The sequence below is a fragment of the Quercus robur genome, chromosome 3 (genome assembly GCF_932294415.1).
Source record: "Quercus robur chromosome 3, dhQueRobu3.1, whole genome shotgun sequence".
Taxonomy (NCBI): Eukaryota; Viridiplantae; Streptophyta; class Magnoliopsida; order Fagales; family Fagaceae; genus Quercus; species Quercus robur.
This window is the reverse complement of record NC_065536.1, coordinates 2,685,450-2,701,804: the sequence shown is the minus strand read 5'-3', so window position 1 is coordinate 2,701,804 and position 16,355 is coordinate 2,685,450. Positions and strand designations below refer to the sequence as shown.

The window sequence follows — 16,355 nt, the reverse complement described above, 5'->3', positions numbered from 1 at the left end:
TTACTGATTAGCCATGTGCATTGAATAAAGCCATTTGCTTAATTGAGTAAATCTGTTAGTTAGTTAGGAGTAAAGGGAGAGTTAGTGAGTGATTCTTGGAATGTAATATTGAGCAAGCATACAGATGCATAAGCAACTGTAATAGGCAAGAATTGAACTGTTGTGTAAAAGCTTCTCTCTTATTCTCTAGTCTCTCTCTCATTCTCATCTTTCTTTATTCTGGAGGCCCAGCAACCTCAAATTAGCTATCCCATCATGGACTTGCTGATCATGAGAAGCAGGTTCTTTTTCAAGTTTCAAATTCACTGGTTTGAATTATATATATTTTTAGGGCCAATTTTCGGTGCTATCCTTTCACTAAATATGCTTGCCCAAGTGATTCAGATTTTAGGTATATGTTTGATTTGACAGTTTAATGCATCTGGCAGATGATGCAATGATCTGCAGGTTCATTGGGCTTTTAAAGAAACTCCTCTATGCACCTATGACCTCATGTAAACATGTCTCCTCTAACCACTCATGGTTGCCATTGCTGAACGAATGAAACTATTTAGAGGAAGCTATGCCAGTTTATAATAGACTTTTTAAACTGTAGATTATGAAGAAACATATGACATTGAAGCAATTGGATATGAAAGCCTTAATATCTGCAATCAATTGAAGCTCAAAGTAGGAGATGCTCAAGCAGTACTTAATCACTTCACCCACTTGCAATTAAATTAATCCGAACTTCTTTTATGTGGTGGATCTCAATTAGAAGGGATGTTTGCGGAATTTGTTCTGGACTGATGCAAGAGCCAGGGTTGCATATGGCTATTTTGGTGATGTAGTTGCAATTGACACTACCTGCTTGACAAATAAATATGAAGTTCCCCTGCTTGACAAATAAATATTCAATTTTATGCTAAAGTTGAAGGCTACCCTCTATATCACTGAGTTTGAATTCAACATATCCTAACCTGCAGCATTATGTTTGAAATATTCCATAAAAATTGAAAATAACATCTGTTAGTCCTTTTACCGAAAGATCAGTTGCTCAACAGTCTCAATCTCTAACTTTATTTAAACCCAATATCTTACAACTCAGACAGAGAAAAAAAATCACAAAACAAGCAAATTGCATAAATAATAAATCATTAAAAAAATCACAATACCTTACAAGCAAATTGCATAAATATAGTCGTTGATCAAGCTATAGTCTCATATTGAAATAAGAACACAGAGACTCATCCCTTCAATGGCTTTGAAAACCATTTCATTATTCACTTCCATCCTTCTTTTCCTTCTACAGGTCTGCTTATCAGATGATGAGAAGAAGGTCGTTAAATCTTCGTATTGGTTTTTTGACAGTGCATATCCACTCTCCGACATAGACTTTACCTTTTACACCCACCTCTTGTGTGCCCAAGCATTTGTTGATCCCAACACCTTCCAACTCAACATATCTAACTCAAAAACAGCCCAGTTCTCAGTTTTCACACAAACCTTGCAGCAAAAAAACCCTTCACTTAAGACCCTTCTATCCATAACTGGAGGAATCGCTGATGATTCAGCCTTGTCTTCAATGGCTAGCAATGCCAGTACCCGAAAAAAATTCATTGATTCTTCAATAACAATAGGCAGGCCTTATAACTTCCATGGCCTTGTCTTAGACTGGGAATTCTCATCCACAACCACAGACATGACCAACCTTGGTTTACTCTTCAAGGAGTGGCGAGAAGCAGTGGAAAAAGAGTCCAAGAACTCTAACAAGCCACAGTTGCTTCTAACTGTGGCGGTTTATTTCTCATCAGTATTTCGTTCATTGAGTTATCCGGCTGAGGCTATGGAAAACAACTTGGATTGGATCAATGTAATGGCTTTTGATTTCGGTGCACCAACTTGGAAACCAAATCTGACCGAAGCGCCAGCTGCATTATACAATCCATTCAGTGAGGTTAGTGGTGATTCTGGGATTAGTTCTTGGATTCGGGCTGGTTTTCCGGCCAGAAAAATTGTATTTGGTTTGCCATACTATGGCTATGCATGGAAGCTTAAAGATGCTAATAACCATGGATTTTTAGCACCAGCTAATGGTGCTGATATAACGGCAGATGGAGCATTAGGTTATACGCATATCAGGAACAGGACCATAGGTCAAGGCAGTGCCATAACAGCGTTCAACTACACGTTTGCCACAGATTATTGCTACAATGGGACAACTTGGGTTGGTTATGACGATGTTAAAAGTATTCTGGCTAAGGTCTTGTATGCTAAGGGTAAGGGATTGCTTGGTTACTTTGCATGGCGAGTTGACCTTGATGACAATTGGACTCTCTCCAAAACAGTTTAGTAATTATGAACATATGTTATGCCAGTATGATCATGCATTCAGAATTTTGAAATCCTTTTTATTTAAAATATAGAGAGTGTTTTACTGTTAAATCGAGAGCATATGATCTTCTTGATTTAATAATGCATATAGTACCACATCACATGATACACCTTTAGATTTTATTTAATCAAAACCCTGAAAGGACACAATTACAAATAGAGAGTATAAAAATATGTGTGTTTAAAAATTTTCTTTTTAAATGAAAAGATCCTATTCCTCCCTAGGTTTGTTAGGTACTAGCTTCTGTACATATTACTATGTTGTAACATTTTTTGTGGAAAGTGGAAACAGAAAGTCTGCTAATAAGCTAGTCTTGATCAAGTTTTGAGGAGTCTTGATCGTGTTATAATGGAGAAATGAAATAGGGTTTCAATCAAAATCTTTTTTGCTTTGTCTTTGAATTTATTGGGCTTGTTGGACTTAATTTGATGCATCATCAACGTAATTAAATTCATAGTAAGGTTTGGTTTGATTGGGGATGGAAAAATGGAAGATTAGAAAAGTTTTTTTTTTTTTTTTAATTTTTTTTTTTTATTTATGCATGTTTGATTGCAGGTAGAAAAGTGTAAAAAATGGAGAACTCTTTTATTTAAAAAGAAAGATAAGAAGATAGCAAATGTAGATGGTATAAATTTACTCTTATGCCCTTAGTATATAATTTTTTTTAATAAATATTTTAAAGTATTTAAAAAAATTGAAAAAACCCAAAAATTAAAAGTTTAAAAAAGAAAAAGAGAAAGAAAAAGAAAATAAAGCAATAAAGCAACAAAAAAGGGGGGAGGAGATGGCAGATAGGTAATTTCCCATCAAACTCTTGAGCCCCACAAAAATCATTCCCCTCCCCAAATCAAACACAAAAATCCCTTCTATTTTCTCCTTCCCACAAATCACCCAACCAATCACTATCTTTAGGTTAAAGACAATTTGCATATTTTTAATTGAACTAACTTGTAGTTTTATTTTTTATTTTTTATATTACCCTAATTATGGTAAAGACACACACACATATATAAAAGGACTTCCATCCAATACTCATGTACATTGAAAAAGGCCCGTGTCAGTTTAAGGTTTCCTTTTAGTTTAAAAAATAGCAATATCTTTCCTTATGTCTTTGTAATGAACAATTTACATTAAAGGAAACATCTTTTTCTTTTCTTTTTTTCCTATCAAAATGTGTCTAAACATACATGTTAATAATCTTAACACTCAAATAACAAGCAACATGACATACAATTTGAAAGACCATTACTTGTGGCGTGTAATCTTTTTATTATTTATTTAAATATATTAAGGTCATTACTGTACGTAAAATTTGTTGGCAAAAATCCAAAATTGACCTTCTAAGTTTTAACTTTTGTCATTTCAGTTCTCTAAGTTTCAAATTTTGTCAATTAAGTTCTCCATTACCCTTCCGTTAGTTGTTGCCATTTACTAACCAAAACGATGTCGTTTTTGGCTCTTTTTTATTTTTTATTTTAATTTCGTAATTAAAAGAAATTGTAAAATTGTTATTACAAAAATAAAAAAATAAAAAAAATAAGGAGAACAATGTTGTTCCCCGCTGAAAACAAAACATAAAACCCAACCCCAGCCCATTGATTCCTTGGCTCGCCAATTTCTAAGAAAACACAATTAAGGGGTTGAGGGAGAAAGAAAGAGAGGGAAAGTGAAAGAGTGAGAGATTGAGTGGGGGAAAGGGTTATTCTCTTCTAGCTATTGTAGTTTAGTATTCAATTTAAAAGCCTTTTGATAAGTAGTAAATTCTTGTGCTCAAGTATAGAAGGTGCCAGATTCATGTGATATTTCACATGCGTCATACTTCTAATTGTTAAACTCTAGATTATAACTTCAGGATATGCTAAGCAAATAACGATGAAGGCAACTACTTGTTTATGAAGTTATAGAACTCACCAAGCAATCCTTGTTCAAAGAAGTCTTGTTGGATGAGAAGTCCAAGAATCATTCATCGTGAATTTAAGCTATCTTTGAAATTGAGGAGTACTCTGAGTTGTAACACCAAGCTATGGTCTTTCATTCAAGAGAATCAATCAGGCCTAAGTTATGATACCTTGCCTCGCTATCTCCCTCTCCCTTTCTCCCTCTTTCTTTCTTTCTCCCTTAGCCCCTTAATTGTTTTCTCAAAAATTGGTGAGGCAAGGTATCGGTGGGGTGGGTTTGGGTTTTGTGTTTTGTTTTCAATGGGATCGATGTTGTTTCCTCTCTTTTTTTCTTTTTTCTTTCTATTTTGTAATAACAGTTTTACATTTTCTTTTAATTACGAAATAAAAAAAATAGCCCAAACGACGTCATTTTGGTTAGTAAATGGCAACAACTAACAGAAGGGTAACGGAGGACTTAATTGGCAAAATTTGAAACTTAAAGAACTAAAATAACAAAACTGAAACTTATAAGACTAAAATGATAAAAGTTGAAACTTAGAGGATCGGTTTTGAATTTATGTCAAATTTGTTTGTTATTGGAGGGCATTAAGGCCATTAACGTGAGTCTTTAGACTCATTTTTCAAAAATTCGTTTGTTTATCTTAATTTAACAAAAATGTAAGGATAGAGTGCTTATTAAAAAAAGATAATTTAGGAATTAATAAATTTTAAATTAAACAGAGACATTACATTTTCCTTGTACTTATAGTTTAGGAGGAACAGTACAATTTATCTGCATATTAGTAACTTTTTAATTAAGAAATAAAAACTTAGCAGAATGTTCCATTGTTGACCATGACATTTTTACACATGTAATTCTTTTCAAATCTTGTAATATTAAGAAATAAATAAAATAAAAATTAAGGAATCATTATTTTTTTTTTTTTTGTTTTGAAAAATGAGTCATTATTTGGAATTATTAGTAATATTTATAAACCTTAATAACCTTAGAGCACTCACAACAGTGGTGCTAAATAGTTATATTACTATTTTTTAGTACCACTGATCACAAAAGAAGAGCTATAGCAGTGGAGCTATAGCCAAGTTTTTTTGCTTCTCAGTTACAGTGCACATCTAAAGATAGATGTGCATTGTAGCTCAAAGGTAAAAAAATATATATTATTTTATTTTGTGTTCACACTAGGATTAGAATTTTTTTTTTTTTCTTTCTCTTCCTTCCCCATTCTACTCGTTGCTCCTCTTTCCCCTCAGTCGGTCCTCACATTCTTCATTTCTTCCGGTTGCAAGCTTCAATTCCTCCATTCGCTGCCGACCTAAGCCCCTGCCCAGCGCTGACAGCGTCGACCCAAGCCCCTGCCTAGCGCCGACCCAAGCCCCTGCCCAACGCCGATCCAAGCTCTTGCCCAGCGCCGAAACAACGCCGACCCAAGCTCCTGCCCAGTGCCGACCCAAGCCAATTGATCTCTTCATTCTCCGCCCTTATTTCTCTGCTATCTCATTTTTCCTTTACTTTGTCTCTCAATCTTTCTCTGTCTCAAACACCAAAACCCATGATCGTCGGTGCTGAGTTTTGATTTTGTCGTCGTGATTAACAAAACAACATTGTCGCTGTGATTGGGTTTTATGTTGATGGGTTCTATTTTTATTTTGATGAATGGGTTTTGATTTTGTTGATGGTTGATGAATGGGGTTTGTTGATGGTTGATGAATGGGGTTTGTTGATGGTTGATGAATGGTGGCTAGGTTTCTCTGGTTTCGTGGTGGCTTTTGGCTAATTTGATGGTTGATGATGGGTTCTATTTTTATTTTGATGAATGGGTTTTGATTTTGTTGATGGTTGATGAATGAGGTTTGTTGATGGTTGATGAATGGTGGCTGGGTTTCTCTGGTTGATGAATGGCGGTGGCGGTGGTGGTGGTGCTGGTGGTGGTTGTGGGTGTGGTTGTGGCTGTGGCTGATGGTAGAGGTGGTTATGGTTGGTGCTGTGGATGTTTTTTGGATAGTGGGATATATTATTTTATTGTAGTGATTATATTATTTTATTATGATGTTTATATTATTTTATTGTGTTGAAAGCTAAAATAGATCTATTGCTGCAGCATGTGTGTAGGTAAAATAGATAAAATAACTTTTAATGGAGCTAAAAAGTTAAATTTTTAGCTCCATTGCTGTGGATGCTCTTATAACCCTTGTCACCATATAATTTCTACATGAAAAGCATACTTATGATAGAATCATTGGTGCTATAAAATTTTAGCTATATGGAGGGAGAACCCATTGATTTTGGCTGACTATTATTTAATAGACTCAGAAAGTACATTTGACTTACAAAGCACTATTATACTGGTATTTACAAGGCACTTGCTGTTTTTCTTTGCCATTTCTTGGGCGATTTGGCACAATAGGAACCTGCGTGTCCATGATGAAGATTGTCTTTCACCCCTCCAAACTTGGGAGATGGCTCAGAGATTAATATCGACTACCATGGTGCCATTAAAATGGATTTTCCCCCTATGCAGTCCACTCCTATGGGTTGGTCCGTCCCTCCTCCTGGTGTGTTTAAGGTAAATGTAGATGGGGCATGCTCTATAGATTCTGGGGGGAGTTCAGGGGTTGGTGTAGTTATCAGAGATGGGTCTGGCATGGTTATAGTAGCTCTCAGCAAGCTGTTGTCTTCTAATTTCCCTGCTTAGTGGACGGAACTATTTGCTATTTAGCAAGGCCTTATGTTGGCACAGGAAATGGATCTCCCTCAAGTCATGATGGAATCAGATGCTCTTTTGGCGATTCTTGCTATTAACCATGGCAATATTGGAGGTGAAGCTGGTAATTTGGTGGAAGGTATTTTGCGGGCCAAAGCTTTGTTCTCTTGCTGCTCTTTTGCTTACTTGAAAAGGGACTACAACATGGTTGCTCACGAGCTTGCTCAATTCGCCAAGACTAATTATTATTCTCAAGTCTGGAAAGGTGTTACCCCACCTTTTGTATCTCATTTGGTTGTATCTGATTTAGAGCCTCATGCTCGTGACTCTCTATTGTAACCCTTTTTTGGTTTAATGAAATTGATTTCCTCTATAAAAAAAAAAAGTATTCAGTTTTTTTTTTTTTTTTTTTTAAGTAAAGGGTTAAGGGTCTATCAACTTGTTGTGGACATGAGATGTCTATTATGAAACCAAAAGGTTCTTACACTGTTTTACTTCCATACAGAGACCAGAGAAAGAAAGATTGAGAGAGAGTTTACCCAAAAAGAAACGCTGAAAAAGGGTTTGAGAGAGAGAGAGAGGGGTGTATTATAATATAATATAATACCCATCCATCAATCAAAGTAATTTAAAAAAGAAAGGGCTTTCCGGTTCGGTTGGGAAGAAAAAAAGCTAAAGACAAAATATACAGTAGAGAGAGAACAATTAAACAAAGGAGAGAGAGAGAGAGAGAGAGAGAGAGAGTCTTTCACTAAAATTACTAAAAAGATTTCTGTTTTGTTGGGTTGCAACTGAATCCCTTCACTGTTCTGGCCATCGCCATCATTGTCCATTTTGTACGGCCTTTACTTACTCCTGTACGTTATATTTATGTAAAAAATTGTCATATTCTAAATCTATTATTATTATTATTATTATCAATTTTCTTAAACTAGAATGACATGTGAGCTGGGACCCACTCTTGTGCATCGGTTATATTAGGCCTCCACTCCACTACATGTGATGGATGACTCATGTGCTACATGCAAGACGCATTTCTCACTAGACTTGGATATTCAGTTATTCACAGCAGAGCAGCCTGAGCTAGACAGCTAGTCTTGTTTGTTATGCACTGAGTATCTCTCTCTCTCTCTCTCTTAATCACTATGGTGTTTATAACTCGGGAGACCCAAAATTCTTATTTTCATGCTAATTTTCCTCTATGGTTTTAGGCACTTTTTGGTTTTTGAAATGAGAGAAAATGGATTTTTGAATGAATGAAATTACACTAGTTCACTCCTTGCTTAGCTGAAGGTCTCAATATGTTTTTGATGTGGTTTTTGCTCTATCTGGTTCCTTGAAATCACTCTCATAGTGTTAAGCATTTCTGACTTGGTTATTTATTTATTTATAATTATTTCCTCCCTCTCATATTTGTAATTCAATTTAATATGAAAGTCCTCTTAATTTTTGTGAATTTTTTTTTTCCTTTTAATTTAAAAGATCTAATATGTAGAGGTGAACAAATGATTAAATAAGATTAAGATGATTTAGAGAATATTTAAGGTTAAGGGAAAAGGGAGATGGGAGTAGAGGTAATAATATCACCTTAAGATGTTATATCCTCGACACAAAAGAATTTGATGCTTGATGCACTGATTTTGTTCACAAGTTTTTGGTCAATGTAAGCAAATAGTGAAATGGCCAACCCATTACAGATATCCAAAGAGTGTGCCAATGTATGACCACATTGATATGATTTATTTTATTTATTTATTTTTTGTGTGGGTGTGTGTGTGGAAAAAGTATTTCTAGTGTAGTAGTATGGTGTCTTAGAAATAGTCAGGCAAATCTTAAGTCTCTGTTTTGTTTCCCCATTTGAATATCTCCTCCAGGTCATGGTGCAAGCATTATTTTTATGAGTATCTAAAAATTTATGTGCAATCTCAGTCTGGAAAATAAGACCCAGAAAGTGGACTCAGTTTTGGCTTCAATGGAAACTTTGCTTTCTGAATATTAATATTGAATCTTTAAGGAGCTTTCTCATATATGTGAAATGGATATGCTACTGAACCTGATGTATTGATATTTTTACTTCTTGTTTTCTCTTGTTGAGAGAAACAAATGCGTTGTGGTTTCTATTCCAGACCCTTCATTTACGTCAAGTTTTGATTTTATGCCTATAGAACTTGTAAGCTTAGTTGGGTCTGCTTTACCAGCCCTCTTTCTTTCTGCAGCTGGAATTACACCCATATCTGCATAATTATATGCATGTCATTTATGCTTTCATTGGCCTTGTGAAATTTTATTAAGATTTTAAGAGTTATCCTTTGTCCTTATTTTGCTTTCCTTATTGCCTGATTTGTTAATGTCCTTGCAGGTTACCAAATTGAGTTGCAAAAATGGCAGATGGGCCACAACTTCCATCTGTAATCCAGAAGATAAGAGTGCAACCTTACCTCTCCATCACGCACTTTCCTAACCATCAAGCCTGGACTTCAAGCTTGCAAAACATTCCCAGTGCTGGTGGATATGCGATCGTCAGATTGCACAAAACATTGCTCACAGCAAATGCTGGCTCTGCCTCCTATCTTGCTTCACCTCTGCTTCCAGTATTTGTAAGAGCTCCGCTGGAAAAGCAGAAGTCTGACTCTCGAACTGGGTTAAACTTGATTTTGACCATTAGAAATTTGTAGATGTTTTTGTTGTTTATTTCTTCTTTGTCTCATCTAATCTTGTTTATTAAATCCACAATATTTATATGTACAACAGGTAATAAGCTTTGGCTTTAACAACTATTTTCTGACTTTAACCAATTTCAAGAAAGACAAAGATGGCTACTGGAAATGGTTACTCGGAGGCTTGGGAGGAGGAATTTTTGCTAATTTAGCAACTCATTTTGTTGTTTATCCCCTAGATTATGCCCAGACTCGCCTAGCCAATGATATCAAGACAAACAATAAGATTGAAGAAAGGCAATTCAAAGGTTTGATTGATGTCTACAAAAAAACTATAAGATCAGATGGCATTGCTGGACTGTACCGTGGATTTGCTATCTCATGTTGTAAAAGCTTATTAAGTACTGGGCTCTACTTTGGCATACATGTTATCTTCGGGCCGTTTATGTTACACTGGGTCCGGTCACAGGTCAGTGCAAACATGAGAATTTAGTGTCATTGGGGCTATTTCCTTGATGACATTCATAGCCCCTATACCCAGCATGCATTGCTTTTTTACAATCAAGGTCACCCTTGATTTATTTTTTCCAAGTGTTTCTTGACAAATTCCTTTCGCTCTCTCTTTTGTTTTTGGTTACATTTGACTTTCCCAATATTTTTAATTTTAATTGTCTAAGTGGCATCTTCATTTCATGTAATCCAGAGATTTTTTTTTTAAAGGTTTTGCTATTGCTGATAAGTGTGAAATAGCAATCCATTCATGATACAGAATTATGTTGAATTACACTTGCTGTTTTTGCAGGATGACTTCTTGGCTGCACCAGTAATGGCAGTGGGAGTTGCAGTTTGTCAAAAGATGGCAACTTACCCATTGGACACTGTAAATAGGAGGATGATGATGACCTCTGGAGAAGTTGTTAAGTATCAGAGTTCAATGCATGCATTTGCAGAGATTATCAGGAATGAGGGTGTTAAGTCCCTTTATAAGGGTGGAGGTGCATGCATCCTCGAAAAAATAACTTTATCCGTTATTTTGACTGTTTTTGTCACAAGATTGCACGATTATTTGTCCACAAAGAAGTCTAATTCTGCAAAGAGGAATGGGCCGGCTGGTGGTGGTCAATCTGCATCAACTCTCGCCATTAAATGGACATATGGTAAGAAGGACTAGGGGCAACGGTGGTGGAGGCCCACGCAGAAATTTCTCTTCTGAGGGGAACAATGATTTAGATTTTCTTTACAATTAGAGTTCAGTTGACAGTCTGAGAAAGTTCTTCTGTAATATAATATTATAGGGAGTAAAACAATAGTACTTAGGTTTATGAGTCTGGGCTTAACCTCTTCCCCGTAGTAAACAAATGAGTTTGTATTGTGCTGACTTCTAAAAATTGGATACTCAAATTACCACCACTTGAAATCAATACATCTACTGGAAGCTTAATAGCATTAGATCGTCTAATACATTGTCTTTCATATCAAAATATTTTTCTTAGTCAATGATCTGTTACATCTTTTGAGTACTTGCATCTGAGTGTGTGAATGAGAATTGATGCTCACCTGATAAACTTTTAGCATGTGCATTCCCTCTATAGCAATATTATTTGTTATTAACTAAATGTGTGGGATTTTTTTTTTTTTTTTTTTTTGATGAGTGCTCTTTCACTGATTTACACATTTAAACTCGGTGCAGAATGAGTCTTGAAAGAAGCATATTGAACTTTAAGACTAGTTTACTAGTTTTAAACTTCATTTGGGTCACTGGGTGCAGGATTTCATTACATTTGGCAACTTGAAGTGATTCACAACCTCTGTGAGGAATGATTTTGCCTGCAAGTGTTCTAGCACTACCTAAATTTATCAATTTTGAAAGTTTCTTCTTGGTGTTGATAGAAATGTGATATTGAAAATTGCAATGATTTCTTATTGGAGTGAGAATCTGCCATTGCATATGGCTCTGCTTAGGTGAGTTAGGACTAGTTCCACACTTCGACGATTAATTAATACACAGATCATAAGAGAACTTTTAATGCTATAAAGCTTCTTTGGATCAAGCTGAATGTATTGTGCTTTGGGTCAAAAGAAGCAAAAGAAGACAGAAAGCCTATCAATTCAAGCATTAGATATTGAGCTTTGGGTTAAGCTGAACGGTTAACATACAATTGAACTCACGTAACCAAGCCTGAATAGAGAGGAGAAGGATTCAGTCATTTTGTTACACCCAATCTGGGATACGAAGAAAAAATTCAAATAATTGAAAAAATCAAACTTACACAACTACGTTCTGACCCGCACAGCCACATTCCAACCCACACAGCCAACATCAAACTCACACAATTAAATTCCGACCCACACAACCAACATCACAGCCAAGACCCACATATCCACCACCACCAAACCACAACAACCTACAACCAAAATTCTGAACCACGCCAAACCCACACATCCCATAACCCACGCACATCAAACCCACGCCTACCACAACCCACGCCACGACGACCAAGCCACTGTTGGATATATTACACAAAGTAATAATGGAAGAACAAGGTTAACACAAAAAACAAACAGAAAATAGATAACTTGGAGGCACTATATCATTTTCCTTAGACAATATTTGTCCCCCACACTTTTGTTGCTAAAGGGTTATCGCAAATTTGTCTCCAGGATACAATCAAGATGTTAGGTTCTACAGATAGTAATTCTGAAAAATGACCACCGGATTTCTTGTGTTTCCTTCAAACTTACTTTTTTGTAGAGTTAGTTATTTTTCAAGTGATTTCAAGTGAACATAAGCCTCTATTTTTACTTATAGGGTTATGTTTCATGAAAAGTTACGAATGGAAAGTTAGTTATTTTTCAAGTGAACATAAACTTCTATTCATGAAAAGGCACGTATGTTTCATGAAAAGACGCGTATGAAGAGTTAGTTATTTTTTCATAAAACGGTTAACAAAGATTGAAACCTCTTCAACCTTTCTGAACAGTCACCAGAAAATTCTACAGAAAATTTCAGAACTTGAATTTTCATTTTATGAAACCATATTCTCCAAACTCAAACATCATTATTACAACATATCCTTCTATATACCTATATATACAACAGCCACCACCCCATGGGCCATCACTCATCGGCAGTGACAGCTCCAGGAATTTTTGTTGGGAGTGATTATTAAGAAACTTAAATTATACAAAATCTAATAAAAAGAGAATTTTATACATTGACAAGACACACACACACACACACACACACACACACACAAAATCTTACAATTTTCTTCTACAATTTTTATTTATTTATTTTGAAATTGTTACATGATAATCTCATTATCAATGTTGCAAGCTACATCTCTTCAAAAGTTTAGTTAAATAAAATTTTTCTTGAACTTTTTTCTTTTTATTTGTAAGGACCTAATATATTGTTAAGAGGACCAAAGTTTAAGAACAAAATTTGGCTACAAACTTAGTTGTAGTCACTCTCATAAATGAATTAACATTGTTAGATATTTTGAAAATCTACTCGATGAATTGCATGTTCTCTATGTTCTTAAAACACTTCAAAATTTCATGCCAATCGGATGTTATTTACCATTCGATCCATAAAATTATTTTTTATGTATAATTTTGGACTACAAAAACTCGAAATTTAAATATTTGATTGACGACATAGCTATTAATCTTTTATTTTCTTGAAATTTCGCAAGTATGGAGGATTTAAGAAGAAAATGAAATTAAATGGTGAATTTGTTAAAATTCACATTCAATAAAAAAATATTGAATAGAGTTGTGGTCTTAGTCTACAACCAAGTTTGTTGCCAAATTTTGTCCAAAATTTAATTATGTTGGACTTAAAAATGAATTTAGGGTGGTCACAAAGAAATTGGTTCAATTCATAGCGCAAAACAGTACCACAACAGCGTTTAATTCCATGCTTGTATCAGATTATTGCTACAATGGGACAACTTGGATTGGTTATGATGATGTACAAAGTATTTATACAAAGGTCACATATGCTAAGGGAAAGGGGTTGCTTGGTTACTTTTCGTGGCAGATTGACCTTGATTACAATTGGACTCTCTCCAAATTAAAAAGGTTAAAACTTATGAATTTATCATTTTCTAATATTTTTGTGTTAGTTTCTAGATTCTAAAATAGTTTGCTATAATGATAATTTTCAATTTGAAGCAAAAAAGAAATTACGATAAAAGAAAAAAAAAGTTAGGGTTTCAACCAATGTTTCTATGGCGGGCCAAAATTGGATAAGTAAGATTTCAACCTCATACAATTAATTTATAAAGATGGGATGTCAATCAACCTTGTTTACCCTTTTTTAACAACTCTATGAATGATGTTGGAATGTATGTTTGATATATATAAGCCCGGCAAAATAAAACAACTTATGTCTGGGATTAATACTATGCTTCTCGGTTTTAGGCCGAGGTGTAGGTTAATACTTGTTCTTGAACTACAATACTCTCATTCTCTCTCTCTACTTTTTTTCTTGATCCCTTTTCTTGTAGGGATCCTTTTCCTTTATATAATCATTCAAATTGCATCCTGGCCTTCCACTTGGGTGGCCAAGGGTGTTTTTTTTTTCCCTAGATACTTGTCTCATCAGGGCCTTACTAGAAGGTTTCTCTGTTAGATTGTGAGCTATGATGACACCATTAATGCGGCCAGCTAAGTGGGTGCATAACATTGAATGTGGAGGTAATGGATGCCTTATCTGTATCCTTCCTTCATCCACTCAATGACAAACATTCCTTCCTTTCCTCGGACACGTGTCTAGTGGTCTTCATGGCCAGACCTTGGCCCTTCCAGGAATGTACCCGTATCCTCGAGTTCCTCGGCCACGCTGATCTTCTCCGGTTTTGTGATTGTGTTATCATGTTTTCTCTAAGGCTTCCTTAACAAAACTTTCCAAGGTGTGCCCCTTTTGTCTTGACCTCTTCTCATTTATTCTTGTTCTCAGTTTGCATACTCTTGTCATCGGTTTCCTGTCCTCCCACAATTTCTTAAGCTTTGTATTTGAATTTATTGGTCTTGTGGATTTAATTTGGTGATTAATTATGAGACCCGTAACAAGAGTATAGCTTAATAATATATTTGATAGAATTGTTTGAACTTGTTTCTTTTTTGTTTTTACTTTTATTTGAGCAAAAATATGTAAGAAATATATCTTCTTACATTTGTTTAACTTCACAATTTTACATCAATGTTCATTATTGATATGAGAATGTCTACATTTTAAGACATACAATTGACATTAAAAAAAAAAACAAGTGTTAGAGATAATAAAAGCCCAAATATATAACATGTTTTGAAAAATAATCTACTATAAAATATAATTACATAGCGTTATATGAATCTGATCTAACAACTATCTATATAACTATATATAAGTGTATCACAATGATAGGCCGACATATTCATTATTCTTTTCAAAAGTATATTTTTTATTTATTTAAAAAAAAAAAGTTGTCTTGTTGATTACTTGTGGTTCTACTTTTCGGGTTTTCCGAGGATTTTACCAAAAGATTATTCGTTTCTCAACAACCTCAAAATTGAAACAGCTTTTGACTTTAAAACCCAATATATCCTATATGCAAGTTGCAAATACAATATTCCATCCAAGAAAGAATTAAATTTATTTTCAAAAAAAACAAGTATATTGAAAGAGAAACCATGCTATTTTCCAATATATATCTGCTCCATTACCATAATCATAGAAAGGAAAACAACTCCCAAATTCCCTTAATGGCTTTGAAAGGACTTGCTTTATTCTCTTCCACGTTCCACCCTCCTGTTCCTTTTCCAACTTCGCTTCTCAGCTGGGAATAAGAATGTCGTCAAAGCTTCCTACTGGTTATCTGGCAGTGGATACCCATTGTCCAACATAGATTCAACCCTTTTCACACACCTCTTTTGCGCCTTTCCTTATCTTGACCCCGACTCCTTCCAAGTTAACATTTCCTCATCAGACATAATCCAATTCTCAGCCTTCACCAAAACCGTGCAGCAAAAAACACCCATCTGTTAAAACCCTCTTATCCATCGGTGGAGGAGACTCAAATCCTTCAACTTTTTCTTCCATGGCTAGCCAAGCCAGTACCCCAAAAACATTCATTCATTCATTCCTCAATAACAATAGCCAGGTCTTATGACTTCTATGGCCTTGACTTTGACTGGGAATTCCCATCAACAGCCACAGACAACATGGATCGGTTTTGGGAGGACCAGTATCTTTAGCAAAACTCTAATGTGAGTTATTACGCCTACCTATTCCATCTTTTCATACACTATGTTTATCAAAAAAAACTTTTCATACACCATTTACCGTCCATACGTCATGGTCGTAACAAAAATTATGGCACATATACAGACTTTCTCTTATGACCAGCTAGCCCGACCACTCAATGACATGTGCAGTAAAGGACACGTGAGGAAGACAGCATCAATTTTTTCTGACCTCTATTCGACTTTTCTAGGATAATTGGAAGTTTGGAACACCTATTTCACATACTCTCCACCAACTTGGAGCACCAGTCGACAAAACTCATTCAAATCTCACAAAATGCACATCCGTATCATTTGAGTGAAAAATTAAAGGAAAATTTTAAAAAGTCGTACTTTCAATTTTATTTTAAAAATTTTACAAATTGATTTATCAGCTACGGATCACATTGATATTAGAATGAATAAATTTTTTAACTTTCTATTAAGAAAG

General features: G+C 35.0%; 2 protein-coding genes across 2 annotated transcripts; both read left to right on the top strand.

Annotated features, from left to right (window-relative positions):
• The first annotated feature begins 255 nt into the window (after positions 1-255).
• Positions 256-2,332, top strand: LOC126716527 (class V chitinase-like). The gene is made up of 4 exons (XM_050417342.1): positions 256-281; positions 412-494; positions 596-687; positions 1,292-2,332. Exons 1-4 carry the CDS (start codon positions 256-258, stop codon positions 2,330-2,332), a joined length of 1,242 nt encoding a protein of 413 aa, XP_050273299.1.
• Positions 2,333-9,339: 7,007 nt separating this feature from the next.
• LOC126720018 (ADP,ATP carrier protein 3, mitochondrial-like) lies at positions 9,340-11,043 on the top strand. The gene is made up of 2 exons (XM_050422501.1): positions 9,340-10,103; positions 10,437-11,043. The coding sequence occupies exons 1-2, from the start codon at positions 10,080-10,082 to the stop codon at positions 10,803-10,805; spliced, it is 393 nt and encodes a 130-aa protein (XP_050278458.1). The 5' UTR covers positions 9,340-10,079; the 3' UTR covers positions 10,806-11,043.
• Positions 11,044-16,355: the final 5,312 nt, after the last annotated feature.

Excerpts from the sequence above, each read along its gene's own strand:
- LOC126716527 (XM_050417342.1), top strand. The coding sequence starts at position 256 with ATGGACTTGCTGATCATGAGAAGCAG. Across the intron at positions 495-595 it reads CTATGCACCTATGACCTCAT|ATTATGAAGAAACATATGAC; the intron begins GTAAACATGTCT and ends TTTAAACTGTAG. Across the intron at positions 688-1,291 it reads AAGTAGGAGATGCTCAAGCA|GTCTGCTTATCAGATGATGA; the intron begins GTACTTAATCAC and ends TTCCTTCTACAG.
- LOC126720018 (XM_050422501.1), top strand. The coding sequence starts at position 10,080 with ATGTTACACTGGGTCCGGTCACAG. Across the intron at positions 10,104-10,436 it reads TACACTGGGTCCGGTCACAG|GATGACTTCTTGGCTGCACC; the intron begins GTCAGTGCAAAC and ends CTGTTTTTGCAG.